General features: G+C 41.8%; 1 protein-coding gene across 2 annotated transcripts in view; it reads right to left on the bottom strand.

Annotated features, from left to right (window-relative positions):
- LOC147327506 (glutamate receptor ionotropic, NMDA 2A-like) overlaps window positions 1-20,190 on the bottom strand; it is a 129,806-nt gene extending 109,616 nt beyond the window's left edge. The window contains exons 1-2 of one of the 2 annotated variants that reach the window (XM_086295167.1): window positions 18,773-20,190; window positions 17,785-17,991 (exon numbers count right to left, since the gene is read on the bottom strand). In XM_086295167.1, coding sequence (XP_086151293.1) covers window positions 17,785-17,991; window positions 18,773-18,790 — 225 coding nt within the window. In that variant the 5' untranslated portion in view covers window positions 18,791-20,190. Of the gene's footprint in view, window positions 1-17,784; window positions 17,992-18,772 lie in introns of those variants that run through there. The other variant, XM_086295168.1, reaches the window with a different exon arrangement.
- Between the last annotated feature and the right edge of the window lie 380 nt (window positions 20,191-20,570).

Raw genomic sequence — 20,570 nt, 5'->3', positions numbered from 1 at the left:
AGTTTACATGTCAGAATTCTTTGCATATGTCTGAAGCAGCTGCCAGTCAAAGTTAATTAATTAAAATGGTCATGTAAAAAGTGTGTCTGACCCAAAACTGTAAGAACAGCAGGGTTACAAGAACACTGCGCAGCGTGCTGAGCTGGGACTGGCCCGCTCTTATGAATATACAATGAGATTTTTTCTAGATATCAATTATTGAAAAGGACCTGAAACATTAAAATGACACAGGACAGTTGTAGACAATCATTGCCTTGTTAGACAATCTGATGTAATGATGGAATAAATTCACGCTTTAATTTTTAACCAAAAAACGAACGTGCTCTCGTTTTCATGCATGACAAGTGCGCCAATCTCTTACACGATCCATTATTGATGAAAGCAAAGACATTTATTAATCCGCAGAATGCCGTAATGTCTAAAGAACATTACTCTGTACAAAGTTGAGAAAGTGACTGATTTCAGCAGAGCAGATTCATGCATGTAGAACGTTGTTTAGTGATTATCTGTGGACGAATGACAGAGCCGAGACACGTGTGTAATCAGTACCGTTGTAGAAGTATTTTTGCAAGATTAATCATAACCTAACAGGGTCAATGTAAATAAACTTAGTGTACAGGTAGGGCCTTGGTAAAGGTAGAAATCCCTACCTTGTGGTATGAATCTGACTCCCTATTCCTGAATTTCCAAACTTGAGAGCATTGACCTTGGCAGAACGTGCACTCTCCAATAGTTTTTCCAGTTATTTGATTTGGGGATAATTTGGGACTAACTTGGCAGGTGTGCGTATGTGCTGTAACGGCATTTAAAAATCAAAGGTTTTGTTTATCGCTACAAAACGATGAAAAATGATCCAGGCAGCTTGTACTTTTCACTTCCATGCCCCCGTCAGAGACACTCATCATGGTCTAAATGTGCTGCAAATTTTAAAAGCTCCAGGTCAGAATCACTTCTCTTTAAAAATCATGATAGTAATCTTATCAATATGAACCTGATCCAGTTCTTAGTTCCTCAATATCAAATACAGTGCTTAACAGAAACTGAATCAAAACAATATTTTTAATGCTAAAATATAATTATTTTTGTTATCAATTCATTTTCAAATGTTTTACAAAAACAGAAACCTTACGATCACATTGCATTTTTTAATTTACATTTCTAAAAAGAAAAATGTATTTTACTGGCTGAATGTTACGCTTAGTTGTTTTCTGACTTCTCGTAGGTCCAGTGTTTCCCCTCAATGGTTTGTGCAAAAATATGTTTCCTCCCTTGAGATGCTTTGCTCGGCCTTTACTGCTGCACACCTTCAGTAGCTGCTTGTTAACCTGACATCCATACATGGCAATGCCCTAACATTACTTCCACCATGTTTGACAGATGATGCATTATGCTTTGGATCATGAGCTGTTTGTTTCCTTCTCTGTGGTTTTCTCTTTTCATCATTCTGGTCTTGGTTTCATCTGTCCAAGGACATTTTTTCTGGGCAGGTTCACATCTCAACTGTTCTCACTGTTCGAAAACTTCTGGAGCGAACTGTGCCGAAGAAGCCACAGTACTTCTAATCAGAGCAGTAGTGGCCGTTTTCCCAAAATGTCACCATAAACACTGTAATACTTGCACAAGCTCTGAAAACAGATGGGAAAGTGCTTCAGATTTGGCACTGGAAATCAGTTTGTGGCAGCTCAGACAGCGCGAAGGACGCTGCATAATGTCAACATCTATGGATGCATCCAAGGAAAAAAACTCAAACTCTAGCTTACTCTTTGGCAACAAACTCCAAGATTAAATTTTGCTTAAGAACACGAAGAGACATCTGATGAATGCATTCTTTGATCAGATATGACAAAGATAAATTAATTTTGCTGATGTGGAGTCCCACACGTTTGACGTGAACCTAATCGGGACTACCAAACTGAATTCTTAGTGCCTACAGAGAAGCACGGAGGCTGGAGTGTGATTTTAACGGGCTTTATGAGTGCAGTCTCCAGAAGTCTGGCAGGTAAGGAATTTTCCAGCGTTAGTGATCAAACCCACGTTGCCAAAACCACACAGGAGGTTTCTTTAAGACCAACAGTTGGAAAAGCTATGACCTGACCAAGGGTGAGTCTGAATACTTAAGGCGCCTTAAAGGAACGAGCAGATATTAGAAAATTACAAACATAAGGATTAAATCCATCATTAAGGACACAGAACGTACTGAAAAAACAAAAGACTTAATCTTTGTTGTGAAATTATACTTTGGAGACTGTTTTTTAATCATAGCCAATCAAAGCTCTTACATAAGAGCAAATAACCAAGCAAACCTCAGGAGTAATGTAATTATGTAAGGTGACACAATTTTGAGTCATTGGGCAATGAAGTGATATTGCAGAGTGATGTACGCACTTCTGTTTTATACATAGAGAAGATCTAGTGTGTGTTTGAATGCGATGGACAGCTGAAACCTGCAACCTTACACATTCGGCATCTGAAATATTGTGATGTGAAATAATACATTTGATGACAGACTCCGACATGAAATCAATCCCTGATCATGCGTGTTTGAGCACGGGAGCCTGGTCAGCATATGGTTTTTGATGTGCTGCTCATTGCTGTTAAAAACTACACTTGGCAGAAGGAGACAGAGGCTTCAAATATTCCCACATCACCAGATGCACTGTCTGGCTGAGACAGCACCTGTCGCCGGCGCAGAAGGGAGCATTATACCTGGCGTAATATATTTTGGATGATCTGTGGCTGTATTGGGAATATTTTTGGCCTGTGCATCCTGCTGCCTGGCAGAGTTCTCAACAAGATCGTGTTGAGGGAGGAAAAAAGGAATGAAAACTGACTGGACGTGACACACTAAATCATGGAGTGATCAAGGTCCTATTCATGGGGAAAGCTGGTAAAAATTACAGCATCTCCAAGATTTTCAGGAAAGTAACAGCATCATTTTATTTGATGATGCCTTAAAAACTTCATCGCATTTACCAAGATGCATCTCAGCTGCTCCACTGACCATTTCTTTTTAATACACCACATCATCAGGAGGGCAGAATCAATCGGGCAGTGTCATACTCCCAGACATTTGATTACCATGTTATATTTTATGGGCATGTATTAGTATGCAAATGTGTTTTGGATTGGGAAACCAATTGCTGGTAATGCTTTTGCTCACATATTTATCAAATCAGCGTGTTTGTATCTTCAAGGTAAGAAGTGGACTTTTGAAAAACTGCTCCACTGGGTTGTTAGCATTAAATTACGCTAACTGCTTAAATCAAAGTGTGGTTTTTATTAAAAAGCAATCACCCCCCTCCCCCTTTGCAGATTTATTGTTTGTTTTACAGTTACATAATTAAAGCAATAATTATTTTTGTGCAGGACTTTCAGAGCTGCACTGCCCTCCACACGGCTTGAATAACACAAAAGAATCAACAGCAGAATCAATAAAAACAGAGTTGGTGCTCCAGGAAGTCTCTTAGGTGCCATGTTTGTACAAATTGGAGAGAAGAGAGGCCTCTGACTGAGGCGAAAAAACACAAAGCAACAGCTGACTACATGAGAATACATAACACCATGGATGACTTTAAGCAAATCAATAATAGATAAAAGAGCCTAAATTTTGAAAGCATTTCTTTTCTTGACAGAAACAAGTACAAACAGGTCCTCCCCGACATGGGAAATTAGGTTTTTTTTAATAGTTTTCTGATGAAAGTGCAAATATCTGTGCATAACACCGTAGGTATGCCCCCTGGGTGTCCATTGATACTTTGAGAATTTACTTCTATTCACGCCATCAAAAGATTTGAACTCCAGCTCCATTTGCATGGTGAGGTATCATGTCAGGGTCCTGGGACTGGGCGACCCAGGATCCCTGAGCAGTTATGTATTATATTATTATTATTATTATTATATGTATTTTGGTATTGCTGCTGCTCTCCTCCATGATTGTAGATGTGAGTGTGTGTGTTTATGTCTGCGGGGATGCTTGGAGGATGGAGCTCAGCCACCTGCAGGCCTGAGGGGTGTGGCCCTGCGGAAGGACTGGCCACACCCGAAGCCACACACCTGCCGCTGATCAGGGCTCGTCGGGGGAGCTACTTAGGAGAGTCTTGGAGCTCCCACCGACGCGGGATCATTGCTTGAGACTCCACGTTAGTCGTCCCATTGAATTGAGTTAATGTGTGTAAGTGTATGCCCGCGGTTATTTGTGTCCTGACGGCTGCGTCTATTGTTTCCCGCAGGAGGAGCGTGGAAGGCACGAAGAGCAGCGAGCACCGGGGGGTGCTGACACGGGAGCGGAGAGCACAGAGACACGAACAGAGACACGACACGGGAGTCTGGGAGAACACGGGGATTTAATGTTGTTTTTGTTCCACTCTGTAAATAAACACACTGCTTGAACTTTGAGCTCCGCGCCTGGGTCCTCCTTCCCCACATCCCCACGGTCTGCCAGCCAGACCGTGACATATCATCGCTCTGATCTCTGGAGGGACATATGCCCTATTCAGACATGAGATACGTAATCCTGCCGCTTTCATCGCTCTGATAATGTGACAGTTTTCTGTCATTCAGGTCACTTTTATACTCCTCACGTCCTTTTAATGTTGCTGTTTTCTGGCAGAGACATTTTATAAGGAGGAGGAGACCGGGCGCTCTGCAAGAACGTGACATGCTAAAGATGGCGGTTTTCCTGCCCTTCTAAAAAAAAAGACAATCAACGGCCCAGATAGGAACATTTATTGGCCACTCATATAGCTGACCTGATGCATGGCAGATGCAATTCGCAAATCATCATCACAGGAAAGATAGGTAGGTAAATGTACTTGCCTACTTTGTTTTGGCTTACTGTCTCCATAACACGACTGCTGGGATATTGGACATTCCCATGAGAGGGAGACAGAGAGAGAGAGAGACAATCATGCTGGGTGTGTTATGTTTTGCCATATGAGCAAAAGATTTGGTGCACTGATAACGCGCACTGTCATCACCTAATGAAGTTTACCAGACTTTCTTTGCTGTTGTCACTGACAGCAGAGTCAATATGTTTGTGCAGCAGCTGCCCCCACTCCTGGATTGGGAATTACAAAAATGCATCACAGAGGATTTTTTTAATCATACTGCAAATTAGAAGCAGAGCTGATTAAATACCGGAGCCACGTATAGTTGACATTTTGTGTCTGCCTATCAGTTAACACGATGGCATGCAGTTCAGGCCTCTGATATGTCAAAGTTAAGAGATCAGACGCAGCTAGTTCTCATAGTCATTCAAATACAGCTCTGATATGTTCACATGTAAAAGAGGGCATGTCTGAAAGTCCACTGTGTGACTGGAGGTCGTGGCAAAACATTTGTCATATCCATATTTTTATTCAGGATTCTTTTAGAAGTGAGTCTTTTTCTTCTGCCTCCAAAATCAAACAGGTGAAAAGGTAATGACAGAATATTGGTCCAAAAATTTGAAAGATCTCCTAAATTTTCCCTCTTTTAGCTGTGCCAAAGAAACAATAATGTTATAGATAAATAATTCCATGTGACACCTTTCTCAGCAACTGTTCATGATTGTCAATTCCCTTAATGCTTAATATAGTGTCTCTATGCTGCAGAAACTGAAAGATCCACCCCTCTGTGTTGAGTCCAAGAAAATCTGTCTTACTTTAACATAATAACGCGCAGATTTAAAACCACTTTAAGTGATGTGACTACAGCAATTGCCAGTATTTTTGTGCTAAACTGAGTAAAAAATCATCACAAAAACCCCAGTTAAAGAATCTTAATGTGATAACTGAACCATAAATGTTTTTTCTTGAGTAAATAAACAGGTTTTTCCTGCACTGAGGTTTTATTTCAAAATTTAATTAGAGGAAAAACCCCTTTGAGATGCACCATGTAATTTTTTAAACAGGGTCCTCAGACGCAAAACTTATTAAGAATTAAAAATAATTTAAACAATAACAAAAACAAAAATTACATGCATAAATAATGATGCTAATTAATTAAACAGTCTAATAACACAAAAATAACTAACAGCAAAATCAGCAAGGTCATACACAGGAGGGCTCTCCACCATACAAACCGAACTACCTAACAGATCAGCCACAAGTGATATCCAGTCAGTTTAAAGTCAAAAACTGAAATTCTGAAGTACTAAAAGAACAATCAGTTCAGTTCCACCAAAGTCCTAGTCACACAGTTAAGTACATATGATGACTGAACTAAAAGGAGGTTTTAATAAATACAAACTGTATTTATAAACGATGGATGCATCCACCATGACATGATCCCATGTTTCTCGATTGACTCATTTAGGGTGCTTCGAAACCTCAAGTGGCTTGGAATATTAACCATTACTATTTTGGTGTTTTGGAGACATATTTGGATGAACCAAACTATTCATTTGTGCTAGCTAACATAGCTATAAAAGTGCATCCACACTCACAGAAACCTGCTAATTAATGCAAAAATAAAATGCTGATATTGTTGAAAGCACTTACTTCTCCAAAGGTTTGTTTTTACAGTTAACTGCACAGCAAGTCACAGAAAATTACACCACAGTCCAATTAATATAGTCCTTATTTGTAGAAAAAAAAGATTAATCACAAAAAAGAAAAATAGTAATTGAAAACTAGGGCTAATGACAGGCCAATGGATAAGGATTAAGGCCTGATTAATATTAGCCATCTGCTGATATATCAGTGTTTAACAGCTGATGCATGAAAAAACGAGAGGGAGAAACACCCTTCAAACACATTATGTGTTGATATTGCACAGTTGGTCCACCAGCGGGCACTCTGCAACTTGTTACCCTGTTGGCAGTACCTGATTGGAGCAGCACAAACAGACCCAAGTGTGCTGATTGGAGCATAAACAGGTTTTCCACAACTTTTTGTGACAATAAAACAACATTACTTTTAAACTGCATTTTCATATTATCTTAGTAAGAAATATAACTACATATAACACATGTTAGGGAAATCTGCTGGTGTCTCTGAAAGAATATTGCACTTTTAACTCACCAGAAATCATGATTATCAGCAATTTCCTTGCATCTTCAGACTTATTCCAGTCTATTGCCATAATTTCAGCAACTAAAATATCAAGATTCATATTTTTAACTCTGCCTCATGCATATTGGAAGATGTTGGATTTTAATATTCCAAACACAGAAGAGAATAGAGTGGTCACTGAAAACGATCAAAAAGCATGTCTGAATTATTAATCTGTAAACAACATGGAAAATTGGAACATTATGTTGGAAGACATGGAAGATTATGATTTCAGTAAGTCTAAGATTAAGTTACATTTATGCAGTCAAATGCATTTTTATCAAATAGACAGGCGGAAAGCCAGTCATGGGCAATATACATTTAGTAATGCGTTAGGTTTGTTTTAAATAAAATGTATCATAAAAAATGTGACGACATCAGTCTAGAGGTGACATATGCCAGCCTCCAGCCCCCTGAAGTGCATAAACTAAAAATAGCACAAAGACAAGACGAGCAGACTTGAGTACAGATTGTTCACATTTTCTTTTCAGCAGTCCTAGAAAGTCAATAATCCAGATCAGCAGGCTGACTCATTTACTTGAGGCTAGAATTTACAGTTTGAAAACTCCAGATCTAAAAGATGTATGCTGTAGTGACGCTACACTGTATACAAGATAGAACAGGGAAAAAGCTCAGCAATGACGAGGAATAAGATAAAGCAGGCACAGTAACAGACTGTTCATGTCAGCAGATCAAACGGTTAACTAAATTTAACTTAATGCATCCTAAAACAAAACATAAGAGGAAAAAAACAGACATACACAACATTTTTCATTCAAAGAAACTTCAAAATCAGATACTCTGATTACACTGTGAGAGAAGGGTATTGTGCATTTCATTGTGGAGATTATAGTAAAAATTCAAAAAGAAAAAAAGACCGTTTCTTCAAGGTAATGGAAAAGTCAGGGATTGCCATCATCACCATGGATGGATAAAGCACGGACTATTTTAACCTGAGGTCATGAAATTTCCTGTAATGGAACCATTTTCGCCTTTCCTTGAAGTGAAGAAACTGTACAAGTGTTGGTAATGGGCGAGCTCTAGCCTACAGCGTTCGATACTGTTGACCATAATATCCTATTAGAGCGATTAGAACATGCTGTAGGTATTACAGGTATTGCACTGCAGTGGTTTGTATCATATCTATCTAATAGACTCCAATTTGTGCATGTAAATGGAGAGTCCTCTTCACACACTGAGGTTAATTATGGAGTTCCACAGGGTTCAGTGCTAGGACCAATTCTGTTTACATTATACATGCTTCCCTTAGGCAGTATCATTAGAAGACATAGCATACATTTTCACTGCTATGCAGATGACACCCAGCTCTATCTGTCCATGAAGCCAGATAACACACACCAATTAGTTAAACTGCAGGAATGTCTTAAAGACATAAAGACCTGGATGGCCGCTAACTTTCTGCTTCTTAATTCAGATAAAACTGAGGTTATTTTACTCGGCCCTGAAAAGCTTAGAAATATGGTATCTAACCAGATTCTTACTCTGGATGGCATTACCTTGGCCTCCAGCAACGCTGTGAGGAACCTTGGACGCACATATTAAACAAATATGTAAGACTGCTTTCTTCCATTTGTGCAACATCTCTAAAATTAGAAATATCCTGTCTCAGAGTGACGCTGAAAAACTAGTTCATGCATTTATTACTTCCAGGCTGGACTACTGTAATTCTTTATTATCAGGATGTCCAAAACACTTTGGAGGTGGGGTGCCCCCGGCCTCTCGGCCTGGGGCTCGGTCACTCAGGCACAGCTGGCTGCCGGCGGAGCTCACGGGCGCGTCACTGCAACTCCCCCTGGCTTCTGCTCCGCGGCTGCTGAATGAGCGCTCATCTGGGACTCTCCTTAGCTCTTACTGGGACAGTGGCGCGGCTGCCCCTCTGTGGGTCTTCCTTGGTCTCTTGTGTTCTGGGTGCCTCTGGATGTCTGGAGTTTTGATCTCCTCCATACCTGCTTGATACCATAGAGGACAGAGCTGTGGCTCCCCACACTCTCTAGCAGATCATTACATGGAGAAACCTTTGGAATGCAAGCATGCTGATCCACACAGGTATGCACACAGGTGTACACATGGGTATTCACAGATGCGGACTACAGCTTTCTTGGCTGCTGCCTCAAAGCACACTGTGCGCTGTCTATCTTGCGTGCTGCACAATATCGTTTATTATTTAGTAACTATTGATATCTATGACTAGCTAGTTTATTGTGATGGTGCTTTTTTTTTTATTATTATTATGTTGCTCTTTGTTGTTTGCTGTCTCCCCTGTTTTTTTTGTTTTTCTTTCTCTCCATACAGGTGACCCAGGAGTTTTTTTTTTTGTTTTTTTTTTTCTCTCTCTTCCCCCCCTTCTCACCGTCTCTTCTCCCCTTTGGTTTTCTTTCTTCCTCTCCCCCTCTTTCTTTCATTCTTTCCCCCTGTCCTATTAAAAAAAAAAAAAAAAAAAAAGGATGACAAAGGATGAACTGAAGCTCCGCCATCACGTGATGTCACATGCTGCTGTTTCTGATGTCACTTCCCAAAAAAAAAAAAAAAAAAAAAAAAAAAAGGATGTCCAAAACACTCACTGAAAAGCCTTCAGCTGATCCAAAATGCTGCAGCAAGAGTGCTGACAGGGACTAGAAAGAGAGAGCATATTTCTCCTGTTTTGGCTTCCCTTCATTGGCTTCCTGTTAAATCCAGAATTTAATTCAAAATCCTGCTCCTCACATACAAGGTCTTAAATAATCAGGCCCCATCTTATCTTAATGACCTTGTAGTACCATATCACCCTATTAGAGCACTTCGCTCTCGCTCTGCAGGCCTACTTGTTGTTCCTAGAGTATTTAAAAGTAGAATGGGAGGGAGAGCCTTCAGTTTTCAGGCTCCTCTTCTGTGGAACCAGCTTCCAGTTTGGATTCTGGAGACAGACACTATCTCTACTTTTAAGATTAGGCTTAAAACTTTCCTTTTTGCTAAAGCATATAGTTAGGGCTGGACCAGGTGACCCTGAATCCTCCCTTAGTTATGCTGTAATAGACGTAGGCTGCCGGGGGATTCCCATGATGCATTGAGTTTTTCCTTTCCAGTCACCTTTCTCACTCACTATGTATTAATAGACCTCTCTGCATTGAATCATATCTGTTATTAACCTCTGTCTCTCTTCCACAGCATGTCTTTATCCTGTCTTCCTTCTCTCACCCCAACCGGTCGCAGCAGATGGCCGTCCCTCCCTGAGCCTGGTTCTGCTGGAGGTTTCTTCCTGTTAAAAGGGAGTTTTTCCTTCCCACTGTCGCCAAAGTGCTTGCTCATAGGGGGTCATATTGTTGGGTTTTTCTCTGTATCTATTAAGCGCCTTGAGGCGACTTTTGTTGTGATTTGCCGCTATATAAATAAAATTGAATTGAATTGAATTGAAATTCCCCCATATTTTCATACCAGGCACATCTTCTAGCTGGGATTCCTCCATTGGTGTCCACATATTCTATAAAATAGTTTAGATAATGTTCCTAAACGTCTTTTGAGTTTTGAATCTGATATTCTTTCAAGTTCTACTCTGATAGTGTTAAATTCTTGTTATGTCAGTTTGTACTGGTGGCCCATTTCCATCATCAGATTGTAATTTTCTGCTGGGCTGGGGAACCGACTGTATGGCACCAAGTAAGCTTCATTTGTTCATGAAGATGCTCAGTCTTATTTGTGTTAACTCTCTGTTGTACTTCCGACAGATGTACCCACATTTTAATCACCAGTACTTAAATGTTACTATCATTATAGATTTGATTTGCTGTAAAGGATCCAAAATTGTTTTAAGAGAAACCTCATACAGGTCCGCTGTGAAAAATTCATTCCAAAAAACTGCCAGTCTACAGCTCAAACAACCATATTTGATGAAGCATCTGCATCACATGACAGCAGCCGATGTGTTTTCTTGTGTTTCAGCCCAAACGACAGGAAAATTACAAACACAGACATGATAAGAAGTTATAATAAAAGAGCAATTCAAATCCCTTTCAAAAGTCTTTAATAACAAATTATCAAACAACTGCTGAACAAGCTGCCTTTGACGTTCCAGTCAGCTCGCTTCAACACACGCTGGATTGGACAGCAGGCAGCAGCCAAACGAGACAGTTATTAGGTTTTTACTGTGCTCAAATGCTCCCAGTATAAAGTATAAAAGTCGTAGGTTTACAGCTGTGTTGAGTTGCCCTCTATCCAGGGTCACTCTGAGTCTGAGGACAAACCTTGTTAAGCTAGCAAAACAGGTGGTGCTCAGAAGTGCCACACAGGCTTTTTTTGTTTGATACACACGGAACGAGGGTTTCATTTCAGCTAAAGTCACCTCACCAAACTGTCTGGTAAAGAAAGTTAAGCACGTGCTCAGAAACAAAACGAAACATTTGTGGGCTGCAATTCTCGAATCTTTTTAGAAGCTTATTTCTTGTGTACGCATGAAACAAGCCTTAAAAGAAAACCCTCAGTGATGTGTGTGTGTGTGTGTGTGTGTGTGTGTGTGTGTGTGTGTGTGTGTGTGTGTGTGTGTGTGTTTTAACTCTAATTATATTTACTGAAGTAAGGAAGAAATAATATGGGGAAGAAAATAAAGCCATGTTACTTGGGCTAAAGCTGATTGATAAAATTCCTTATGGACTTAACATCATTGGCACAGTTAGTGCTGTGCACACAGCGCCAGCCTTTCCTTTTTGTAGCTGTAGCTGCTGGGTTTTCTAGAGAATTACATTTACTATTTTTTTATACATTGCCTTTTGCCAATAGAAAGACGGTGCTGCAGTAAAAAAAAAAAAGTGTGTGTGGCTCCATAATACCATTGTCTAAAGAAAGCCCTACTGTGCATGTGTTATCTCCTCTGGTTTTATAATGTCTGATTCATTGTAAAAATGTCTTAATCATCTCAGTCACACATTGAGCTAATTGTGCCATAACATATGTAAGGCATGAAACTGTGAGAGCAGGAACTACATTTCATGGAATTAGAGAGACTTCAGCTACACACCAATCTGTGTTAGAGACAAAAAAAGTGATGAAGTAATGCTGATACCTTTATGTGAATGATCTGGTCCTCGTAGCCATGAAAAACTGAATCAAATTGGATTTAAAAAGCTAAAGAATGTCTTAACTAGGACAGTGTTATATCAGTCTCAACCAAAATCTGGTGTCTGTAAAAGCATAAAATTGGAATATGGGTTTTGGGTGTTAAGTTGGCCGAAATGACAGAGCCAGGCTGGCCGCACTTAGGCACCTCCTAAGCCTCTTTCTCAGCCTAGGAAAAAAAAACCTTCAGTGACAAAGTGTAAGAGGCATCATTTAAGGTAACAACCCGGCCTCCTAGGAATCTGGATTCTTCTCAGAGCCACATGTTGTGCCTAATACTAATCAAGCTAATTCTAAAGCACAGCATTCAAATAGGCACATAAGGGGGAGGTTACAATCCAAAATGAAACTTCCACCATCTTGAAAGCCTTAAGCTTTCAATTGAAAGATTAATACTGACATCAAAGGGGAGCAATCTGTCCACATCCATTTATTTAAATATATATTTTCAGAAAAAAGCCTGCTATCAGTATTGAGGATTAACTATTTTGAAGGAACATTGTCAATTCACAGTAACCCCAATCAGTAGTTTTATAATAATTATGGATATAATAAAATTATAGGTATTGATCCTCCTGCACTACACTGCAGCAGATCCTCTTGGCAATATGACTTTTATGTTTTATTTTTGTTTTTACCCATCCGTGTTTTGGGAAGGTCTCTCCACTCATCAACTAGATTTCCAGCGAGAACAGGCAGTTTGATGTTTGTTTTTTTCAGTAAAAACATCAGATAAATCCAGTAAGTGCTCTCAGCCTCGCGGTAGTGACTCTAACTAGTGCCATATACAGTGTGTTTCGCTAGGGAGTTACTGTAATTGAAAACAGTCATTAAAAAGGGAGCATTCTTACTTCATTAAGTAGCTGGAGGCACCTCTCAACATGAACGTTTATGTTGATCCATGCCTGCTGGATTTCTTAATAAGCAATTGTTTGCTAACATGTCCACTATAACATTGGAAGGTGCTAATTTATTACTATTTTTTTTGCAGAAATTTATGCTATGGGCAAGTACACCCCCGTCTCCCAAAATTAACGCTGCTTTAACAATACGTTTTACTTATCAGCCAGTTTCAGGTCCTTGAACAAAGACTGTATATAAAAGATGCGCATAGCCATTGCCATCCCTCATTGGTTAGTAAAGTCCTGTCTTTGGGTGAAGTCGTGAGCGAGTGAATCTGACAGAGACGCAAACACAACAGTTTTCACTTGTTTCTTCAATTTGTCCTGATGCACTTGGATTTAAATCCAGCTTCCTGTCTCTCTGTGTACCTGACCTGTCCCACTACATGATATTCACACAATAGTGTGATTCTTGTCTGTCCTTGCATGTGATTGGCCACATGCTCAGCCCTGAGCAGGAAGGGCTGAAGACTTGGCTCTGCCCAACGGAGTCGGCTCTTTTCGTGCGCTACAATCGGCTCTTAGAGTCATTTGTGAACAACACATCACTAAATGACATCATAAATTTATCAGGGAAAGAGTTTACTGAGGTCATAGATAAATGGGAAGGTCTTTTTTTTCACAAACTTCTTTTTGCAATCAAAAGAGTCGACCCCCTTAAAGCCCTTCAACACTGTCTTCCCTTTTCAGACCCAGATGTTACATCCATCTTTTATATAGAGTCTTTGGCATTGGGCTGCTTGGAGATGGTGGCCAGCAATGACAACCAAGATTCGCCTCAGATTGATAAGGGGCCTGGCAGAGCCGTTCTATTAAGACATTTTTTTACCTATTAAAAACTGTTCTGTTGAGTCTCTCCCCAGAATTGGACTCCCTTCACTTTTTACTGGGAGAGTATGACTGTTATGTTTCGCTCAGTGATAAACTGCTGAGATGTATTGACGTTCCTGCAGCCCTGTCAATACAGGTCAATAAAAGTTATAAATTACTTAACATCCCACCCCTCCTTATCTCACTACAAGCTCAATATAAAATGTTAATAATAACAGATTGCTTTTCAGCTAAAACTATTTGTATGGACAAAGTGAAAATGGCATGAACCGCTGTTATAAGGTAAAGTGAATACGGCAGCATGGATGGTGTCGTTAAACCATAATGAAAAATAAAATTACTTTTATGATTTCTAATTGTATTACTGAAATGTTAATGCAGTATAGCAGTCTACATGAAGACATCTATAGAAAAAAATAAAGGAATTGAAAGGCCATTTGATGGACTATCCAGCTGGTCCCTCCATCTGCAACAGAGACATTTGGGATGAAACTGTTTTGACAGGTTTGCTGATGAAAATAGAATCATGAAATGCTAATTCTTCTCAAGATGTATAGATGGCAATTTCTTGGTTACAGCCCTATTATGCTTGTCACGTCTCTAAATCCACCCCGAAAGCACCTCTCAAGCAGGATGAAGATTATCTCGATTTCCAGCACCACAACTATCTGCCTTTGAGTCATGAAAAACACAGATACAAGTTTTGAGATTGATTAAAGGTGGGTTTTTCATTCTCAAATCCAAATCCTCGCCTGAGCAATGAGAATATGATTTATCAGGTTAAAAAACAAACAAACAAACGAAAACGCCAATTTTAAGATTTATTCCAATCCGATTACTTAAATCCTATCCATAAAGTTCTGAAAGACTGTGCTGAAACTGGATAAGACTTATCTGAAATCTGAAGCAGATGGAAACACTTTAAAACTATTAAGAATTCACTAGAGATGTCGTGCACCATTAGGCACAGGCACATAGGCAGGTCAAACTGCCACCAGGTTCAGTTAGAATCTAAACTGTAGGGCTACAGCTTCGACTCGCAATACTGGTAACCGCAACAATGATGCAGTCATGTCTCTTATTCTTAGTTATTAATTCATATAACATTTAGAAAAATTTAGGTTAGGCGATAAATTTATCACCACCAGCAACTTTTGGGCCTATCATGTTAAAGCAGGGACTCTCACACACCAGAAAAGTGTGTTAAGGCACGCAGTAGTTCTACGAAATGGCATCTACTGTCAGCTTGATTTAAAAATGATCGGTTCAAAAACCTGTATTAGTCAAACCCTACTTAATATCACACATGGCTCACTAACTGTTTAAATGAGAGTACCAGCTGTGTTTTGATTAAATGATTAAACAGTGCACGTTTGTAAGAGGCGTTTGGGTTATTAACTTGCATCTGAGACTGCACTATCACACATCAATGTACAGAAGATCAGCAGGGGTCAAAATACTCATTATCATATGTCACTCTGTCCCTTTTACTGGAAATGGCTAAGAAAAGGAAAATGAAAACACTAATTTTCATCCTCTCAGCCCTCGGTGTAAGACGAATCTGAACTGCCATTGTATTTACAAAAAGGCACTGGCTTTTTCGTTATTCTAGGGGTGAACAAGAAAATGGGTTCAAACTGTCCGCCGCCGGGTCGCGTGTAACCAAATTTCGACCGCGGATGTTTTCTTGCGACGAGAATATCCGAAGTAACAAAGTGCAGGCCCAGCAGCAGGTTTAATTGACTTTGAAGAAAGCACTCACTCAGCAGATAACAGCTAAAAGGCCACGCCAGAGGCTCGGTGGCTGCACGTGGCTTGGCTGTTAATGTCGTAGGCAGAATTCCGACATCGAAAACCTTAAACCCACAGTTTGTCAACTTAGATAGGGACCTCCAAACAAAAACAGTGTGCACATAAGAGGATTATTTGCTGTAGCTCCTATCACGGGATATGTCATACCTTCTTCTGGACAAATACAGCTACAACACAGGGCAGGAAGGTAAATAATTCCACCCACAAGTTTCCCTGGCTTTTCTTCTCCTTTGTTTTTGTTTTTTTTTGTAAGTATCTTTGTAATTTTTCTCATAATGCTCAAGGTTGCAGTCTTGTGTGAGCACTCCTACCTAAAATCCACTAAACTGCAGGAAAAAGAGACCATATGAGTAAAAACTTAAAAATAAAAACACAGTATCTAGTACCTGAGAGGCACCAAAGCAATATTTGTACAGTTCAGTCAGTGTTATAATCAAAGAGTCAATCTTCACACAAAGCCATTCTGGTGGTATGACCACATCACAGTAAATGCACAATAATAATTGCATAGTTTTGGATCATTTCAGTATATCTCACAGTTCAACAGAGGTAAAAAAAAACCAAACAAAACCTCTATGTATCTTTCATGAAAAGAAAGACTTCTGCATGATCGCTCCCTGAACCTTTCCCACACTTGCAGGCATATGTAGATTTTGGGCTAAATTTGGGCTCTGACTCTAAAAATGTCTCGCACAATATTAAAAACCAAAACACAGAGCCCTGGTTGACACAGAGCAGTGTGAAGGCACACCTCCTGCAGCCCCTCTGATGCAAGAAACCTCTCCGAATCCCTGTGTAAATGTAGTACATTTGTGCTTCAGCAGAGCCATGGGGAGAGAAAGCCAGTTCCACTTAGGTGCCACCAAAATAATCCCCAAGGGGCCTGCCTTGTTACAGGCAGCACAACAACATGTTGGCACTGGCACATTAAAAAACGAGAAATTAAAATCGATTTAACTGCGGAAATCCAAAACAACAGGGCCTCACTTCTGACAGCGCTGACAAGAAGCTTAGGCGCAATGAGTTCTGATGTACTTTACCTGCTTGTCCAACAATGGAGCCGGTTCAGTGCACAGCTCAGTCAGATGCATCTCGACACATCACTTCAACACTATGTCATCCCGGAGCCCAAATGGGACTCAGAATATGGTATGCATCACATCACAGAGATTTTTTAAGGTCTTTCCTGTTTAGCTTTGTCTCCGTAGTTGGTTAATAGCAGACTGCAAAGCGATGAAAATACAAGGCCCAACTGAGCAGGAAATTCTCTCTGGAGTGATAACAACAAGACAGAAAGTGAATAGAAAAGTAGGCCTGTTATAAAATACTGTTGAGCTTTTTTAAAAGGTGCTGTGACATCACACCCAGAATTCATTGCTGCTTTGCACGAGATATTTATATTAATGAAGGTAGCAACAGCACTCGACATTCTCTGCTCCCCACTCTATTGCGTTTATGCCCTACAGAGTTGATCTCCTTTTGTGTCATCCCACTATTCCGGAAAATAGGCTACTGCTGAGCACAACATCAGTCTCTCTTCTCAGTTCTCTACAACACCACAATGAGTCTGGCGCAGCACGGATGATAATTTGCTCTAAATGATTATGATAAATGTGCATTCATTCATACATAATATTAAGTAGTCAAAATTGAGGGCATCCATTTGCCAACAGGAACGATGGGGATCATTCATGATGAAGATTTATGGCCATTCAGGGCTATACATCCTGTCATCCTGTCACGTCACACTCCTATTTTCTTATATTTACCCCCTCCAGTGTAACATCTGTGTGTGTTTATGTGTGTGCATGTCCATGAGCGTGCGTGCGCGTTCGTGTGAAGGCCTCAGTGTCCCTGAGAAGAGGAGAAGACACTTTGTGTGTCAGACTTGGCACGCCAAGCAGGAGGAAAACGGAAGAAAATGTGTTTCTACAACGTGACTGCATTCAAAGCCTGAAAACTGTAATTTGAGATATGAATTCATTACATGGCTTCTCATCAGCAGCCGGGGGATAATGTGATGCAACAGCGCCGCTTAGCGTCGCTCGGCGCTCCGTCTAAAAGAAGAGCGTCGCTCTCTCCTTGAACGCAGCTGTCCTTACCTTCGGTGTCACAAAGCGCGGCTGCTGCGGGGTTGTGTTCGCGGAGGTTTTGCGCCTTCTTCTGCGGAGTCCGTGCGATGAATGTTGACTTGTGCTGCCGTGGTGCGAGGGCCCGTGCGGGCAGCCACCGTGACCTGTCCGTTTACTGGCATTTTGGTTCCTTCTCACGGCGTCGGTGAAACCAGAGGAAAAGTGTTCAAACTTGATCTGAAAATAAAAAAGAAAGAAACGAAAAGATACCAGATTTTAACACTGCGCCGCAAGCTCCCAGGACTTGATGACTTTGTCGCTTTTCTATAAATAGGCGCGAGCGTACAGGCAGGTGCTTATGTGAGCTATAAACAGTTTTAACCAATGTCGTTTTACTTCTCGCACCTCATTAGCATTTTAACAGTTTGAACAGCATCAAATACCAGCTAGCTGTCTGCGTGTTTTTTGTTTCCGCGCGCGTGCGTGGTTATATGTTTGTGTGAGTCGGAGCAGAAGTGCGCGCGTGCCTGCGTCTCTCTATTGGGGGATTATTGGAGGGAAAAGCTCGCCGTGACGAAAACACAAGTTCATATCATAGGTGTAGGCTACGGTGAAAAGGACGAATTAGTGCTCTCTCCCTCCGTGCGCGCGCGTGTGCTTGTATGTGTGTTTCAGAGAGAGAGAGCGGGGGGGGGGGGACGACGGAGTAAAAACAGCCTGTGGCTCTTTGGCGAATATTCCCCTCACGCTCCTCTCTCCGGTGCCGGGCTTCGTTTATGTAGGGCATGCAGCAGGTTGTGTGACGAGGACTCGGACAAGCGTAAGAGCGCGGAGGAACCCGAACCAGGCACACACCACCCCGCCGCTGTTCCACTTTAAGGAGAGCTAGAGTGCGGCAGATATTAAAACCACCGGATCCCGACAAATGCCGCTCATTTTCCGCGTCTTTGGTGACAGAGTTAGTTTTGACCCAACCTAAAAAAAATAAAATAAAAAAGAAAACACTAATTACGCTCACCCCATTCCCGTGACACATCTCACCAGGCGGCCAGGTGGAGATGACATTGCAGCCTGTTACTCCATTCGGGTGCCCTCGGCAGGAGTGGGAATCGCATACGACTCTCCGTCAGATTAATCCATCAATTTCTCCTCCATTCAATTTCCCTTCCCCAAAAAACGAAACCACACGGATAAATCCACCTGTCTGGTTCTGAAGACTTCCCCCCTCCACCGCCACCTCTCCCACCCGTAGATAGGTAGTATTCCTCTCGGTTTAGATGTCAAACGCCGTCCATTCAACGGGAGAGACGGGGTGGGGGAAAAAGCCCCCTGGCGCGCGGGGATCAGTTAGACTCTAGAATCCAAAATAACCGTTGGTTTGGGATCTCCAGCGGCAGCCCCGCGCGTTCCGCAGTGAGGGCTCGTGGACAGGTCCGCGCGCCTCCTCCTCCTCCTCCTCTCCTGTCCTCCTCCTCCTTGCGCCGCTCGCGGATTCTTGGAGACTGAAGGGGGGGATTCCGTCACAAATAACATCAAAACACACACACATACATATATATTCACACACTCTCTCTCTCTCCCTATCTTTTCTCACTTGCCCTCCCTCTCTCCCCCCTCTTCTCCTCCAACTGCTGCTGCTCCCCTCACGCGCTCTCCGACGAGCACCGCACTCCAAGCCGCCCTAAACAATTCGGAACAAGTTCAAACGGGTCGAGTTATTTTTGTAGCTTTCCGCGCCGCACGACCGAGGTGACGCTCGGCAGCCGACCGAGCCGTCCGGGCGGAGAGGAAGAAGGAAATATTCTCCCGACAGTGTCTTTACCCCGCAGCAGCCCGGCCGCCCACGCTCCGCTAGCTGAAGGTACTTACACATCAGCCTAGTTAATTAAACATATAAGGGGTAGAGGAGGCAGTGGTGAGGGGGTGCAGACTTGGGTGACTTCATCTTCCCATTATAAAAAAACGAAAAAAAAAAAAAGATATGTGGGGAGTTAAGAAGGAGCGTGCTAGGGAAATTTCGCCATGTCTACCCCCCTAAGAAAAAAAGAGCGGCTCCAACTTCACAGCTCGTTAAAACTGACATGTCGCTTCCTTGTCTGTCCTGGTCGTGTTTTCTCCCTCTCCGGGTCGTTCCCTTTCCCTCGTGCGTCCTCTCCCAGGCAGAAAAAAAGAAACGAAAGCGCGAGAGGGGGTATGGCGCACAGCATCATCCGTCGTTTATGGCATCACCTGGTGCCATCTCTCTAAAGCGAAGCCGCGCGCGCGTGTTTGTTCCTGGATGCCGGTGTCATTGCGCGCGCGCGCGTGTGTTTGTGACGACTGTCTCGGCGTCAAAGAAGTCGCCGCGTCGCGCCTCCTCTGCTCTTCAGCTGCGCGCAGATAAAACATTTCAATATCCGCTCAACTGTTATAACCCAATCTATTGGTCCCCCTGCAGACACCTCAACTCTTCCTCACAATTAAAACGCAGAGCCCTTAAAAATAAATAAATAAATAAATAAATAAATACAAATTACCGCACCGGAAAACGTTTTTATTGCTGATTGTGTGTCATGTTCTCTCATCAGCGCCGGAGTTTGTTAAGAGCCGCGGCTCAGATAAGGGGGAATAGAAGCAACGCGAGTGAATTACACAGTCTCAATTGAACATAATTAGCAGATCAAAAGTGAAGCACAGGGGGTCCTCGGGGAACGCTGACACCCCCCATCTCTCTCTCTCTTCCTCCCCCCACCTCCATCACTCTCTCTGCATCTCCCTCTGAGTGTTGCCTTGGAGTCCCATTGCAGACAGATGGTGTAGATCCTGCATGGGGTCAT

The sequence above is a fragment of the Aulonocara sp. 'chitande type north' Nkhata Bay genome, linkage group LG6, assembly GCF_057382095.1.
Source record: "Aulonocara sp. 'chitande type north' Nkhata Bay isolate Kocher_YH1m ecotype deep benthic linkage group LG6, A_spYH_male_GT1.1, whole genome shotgun sequence".
NCBI classification, from domain to species: domain Eukaryota; kingdom Metazoa; phylum Chordata; class Actinopteri; order Cichliformes; family Cichlidae; genus Aulonocara; species Aulonocara sp. 'chitande type north' Nkhata Bay.
Note: the sequence above shows the minus strand (reverse complement) of the source record. Positions and strands in the feature narration are given on the sequence as shown.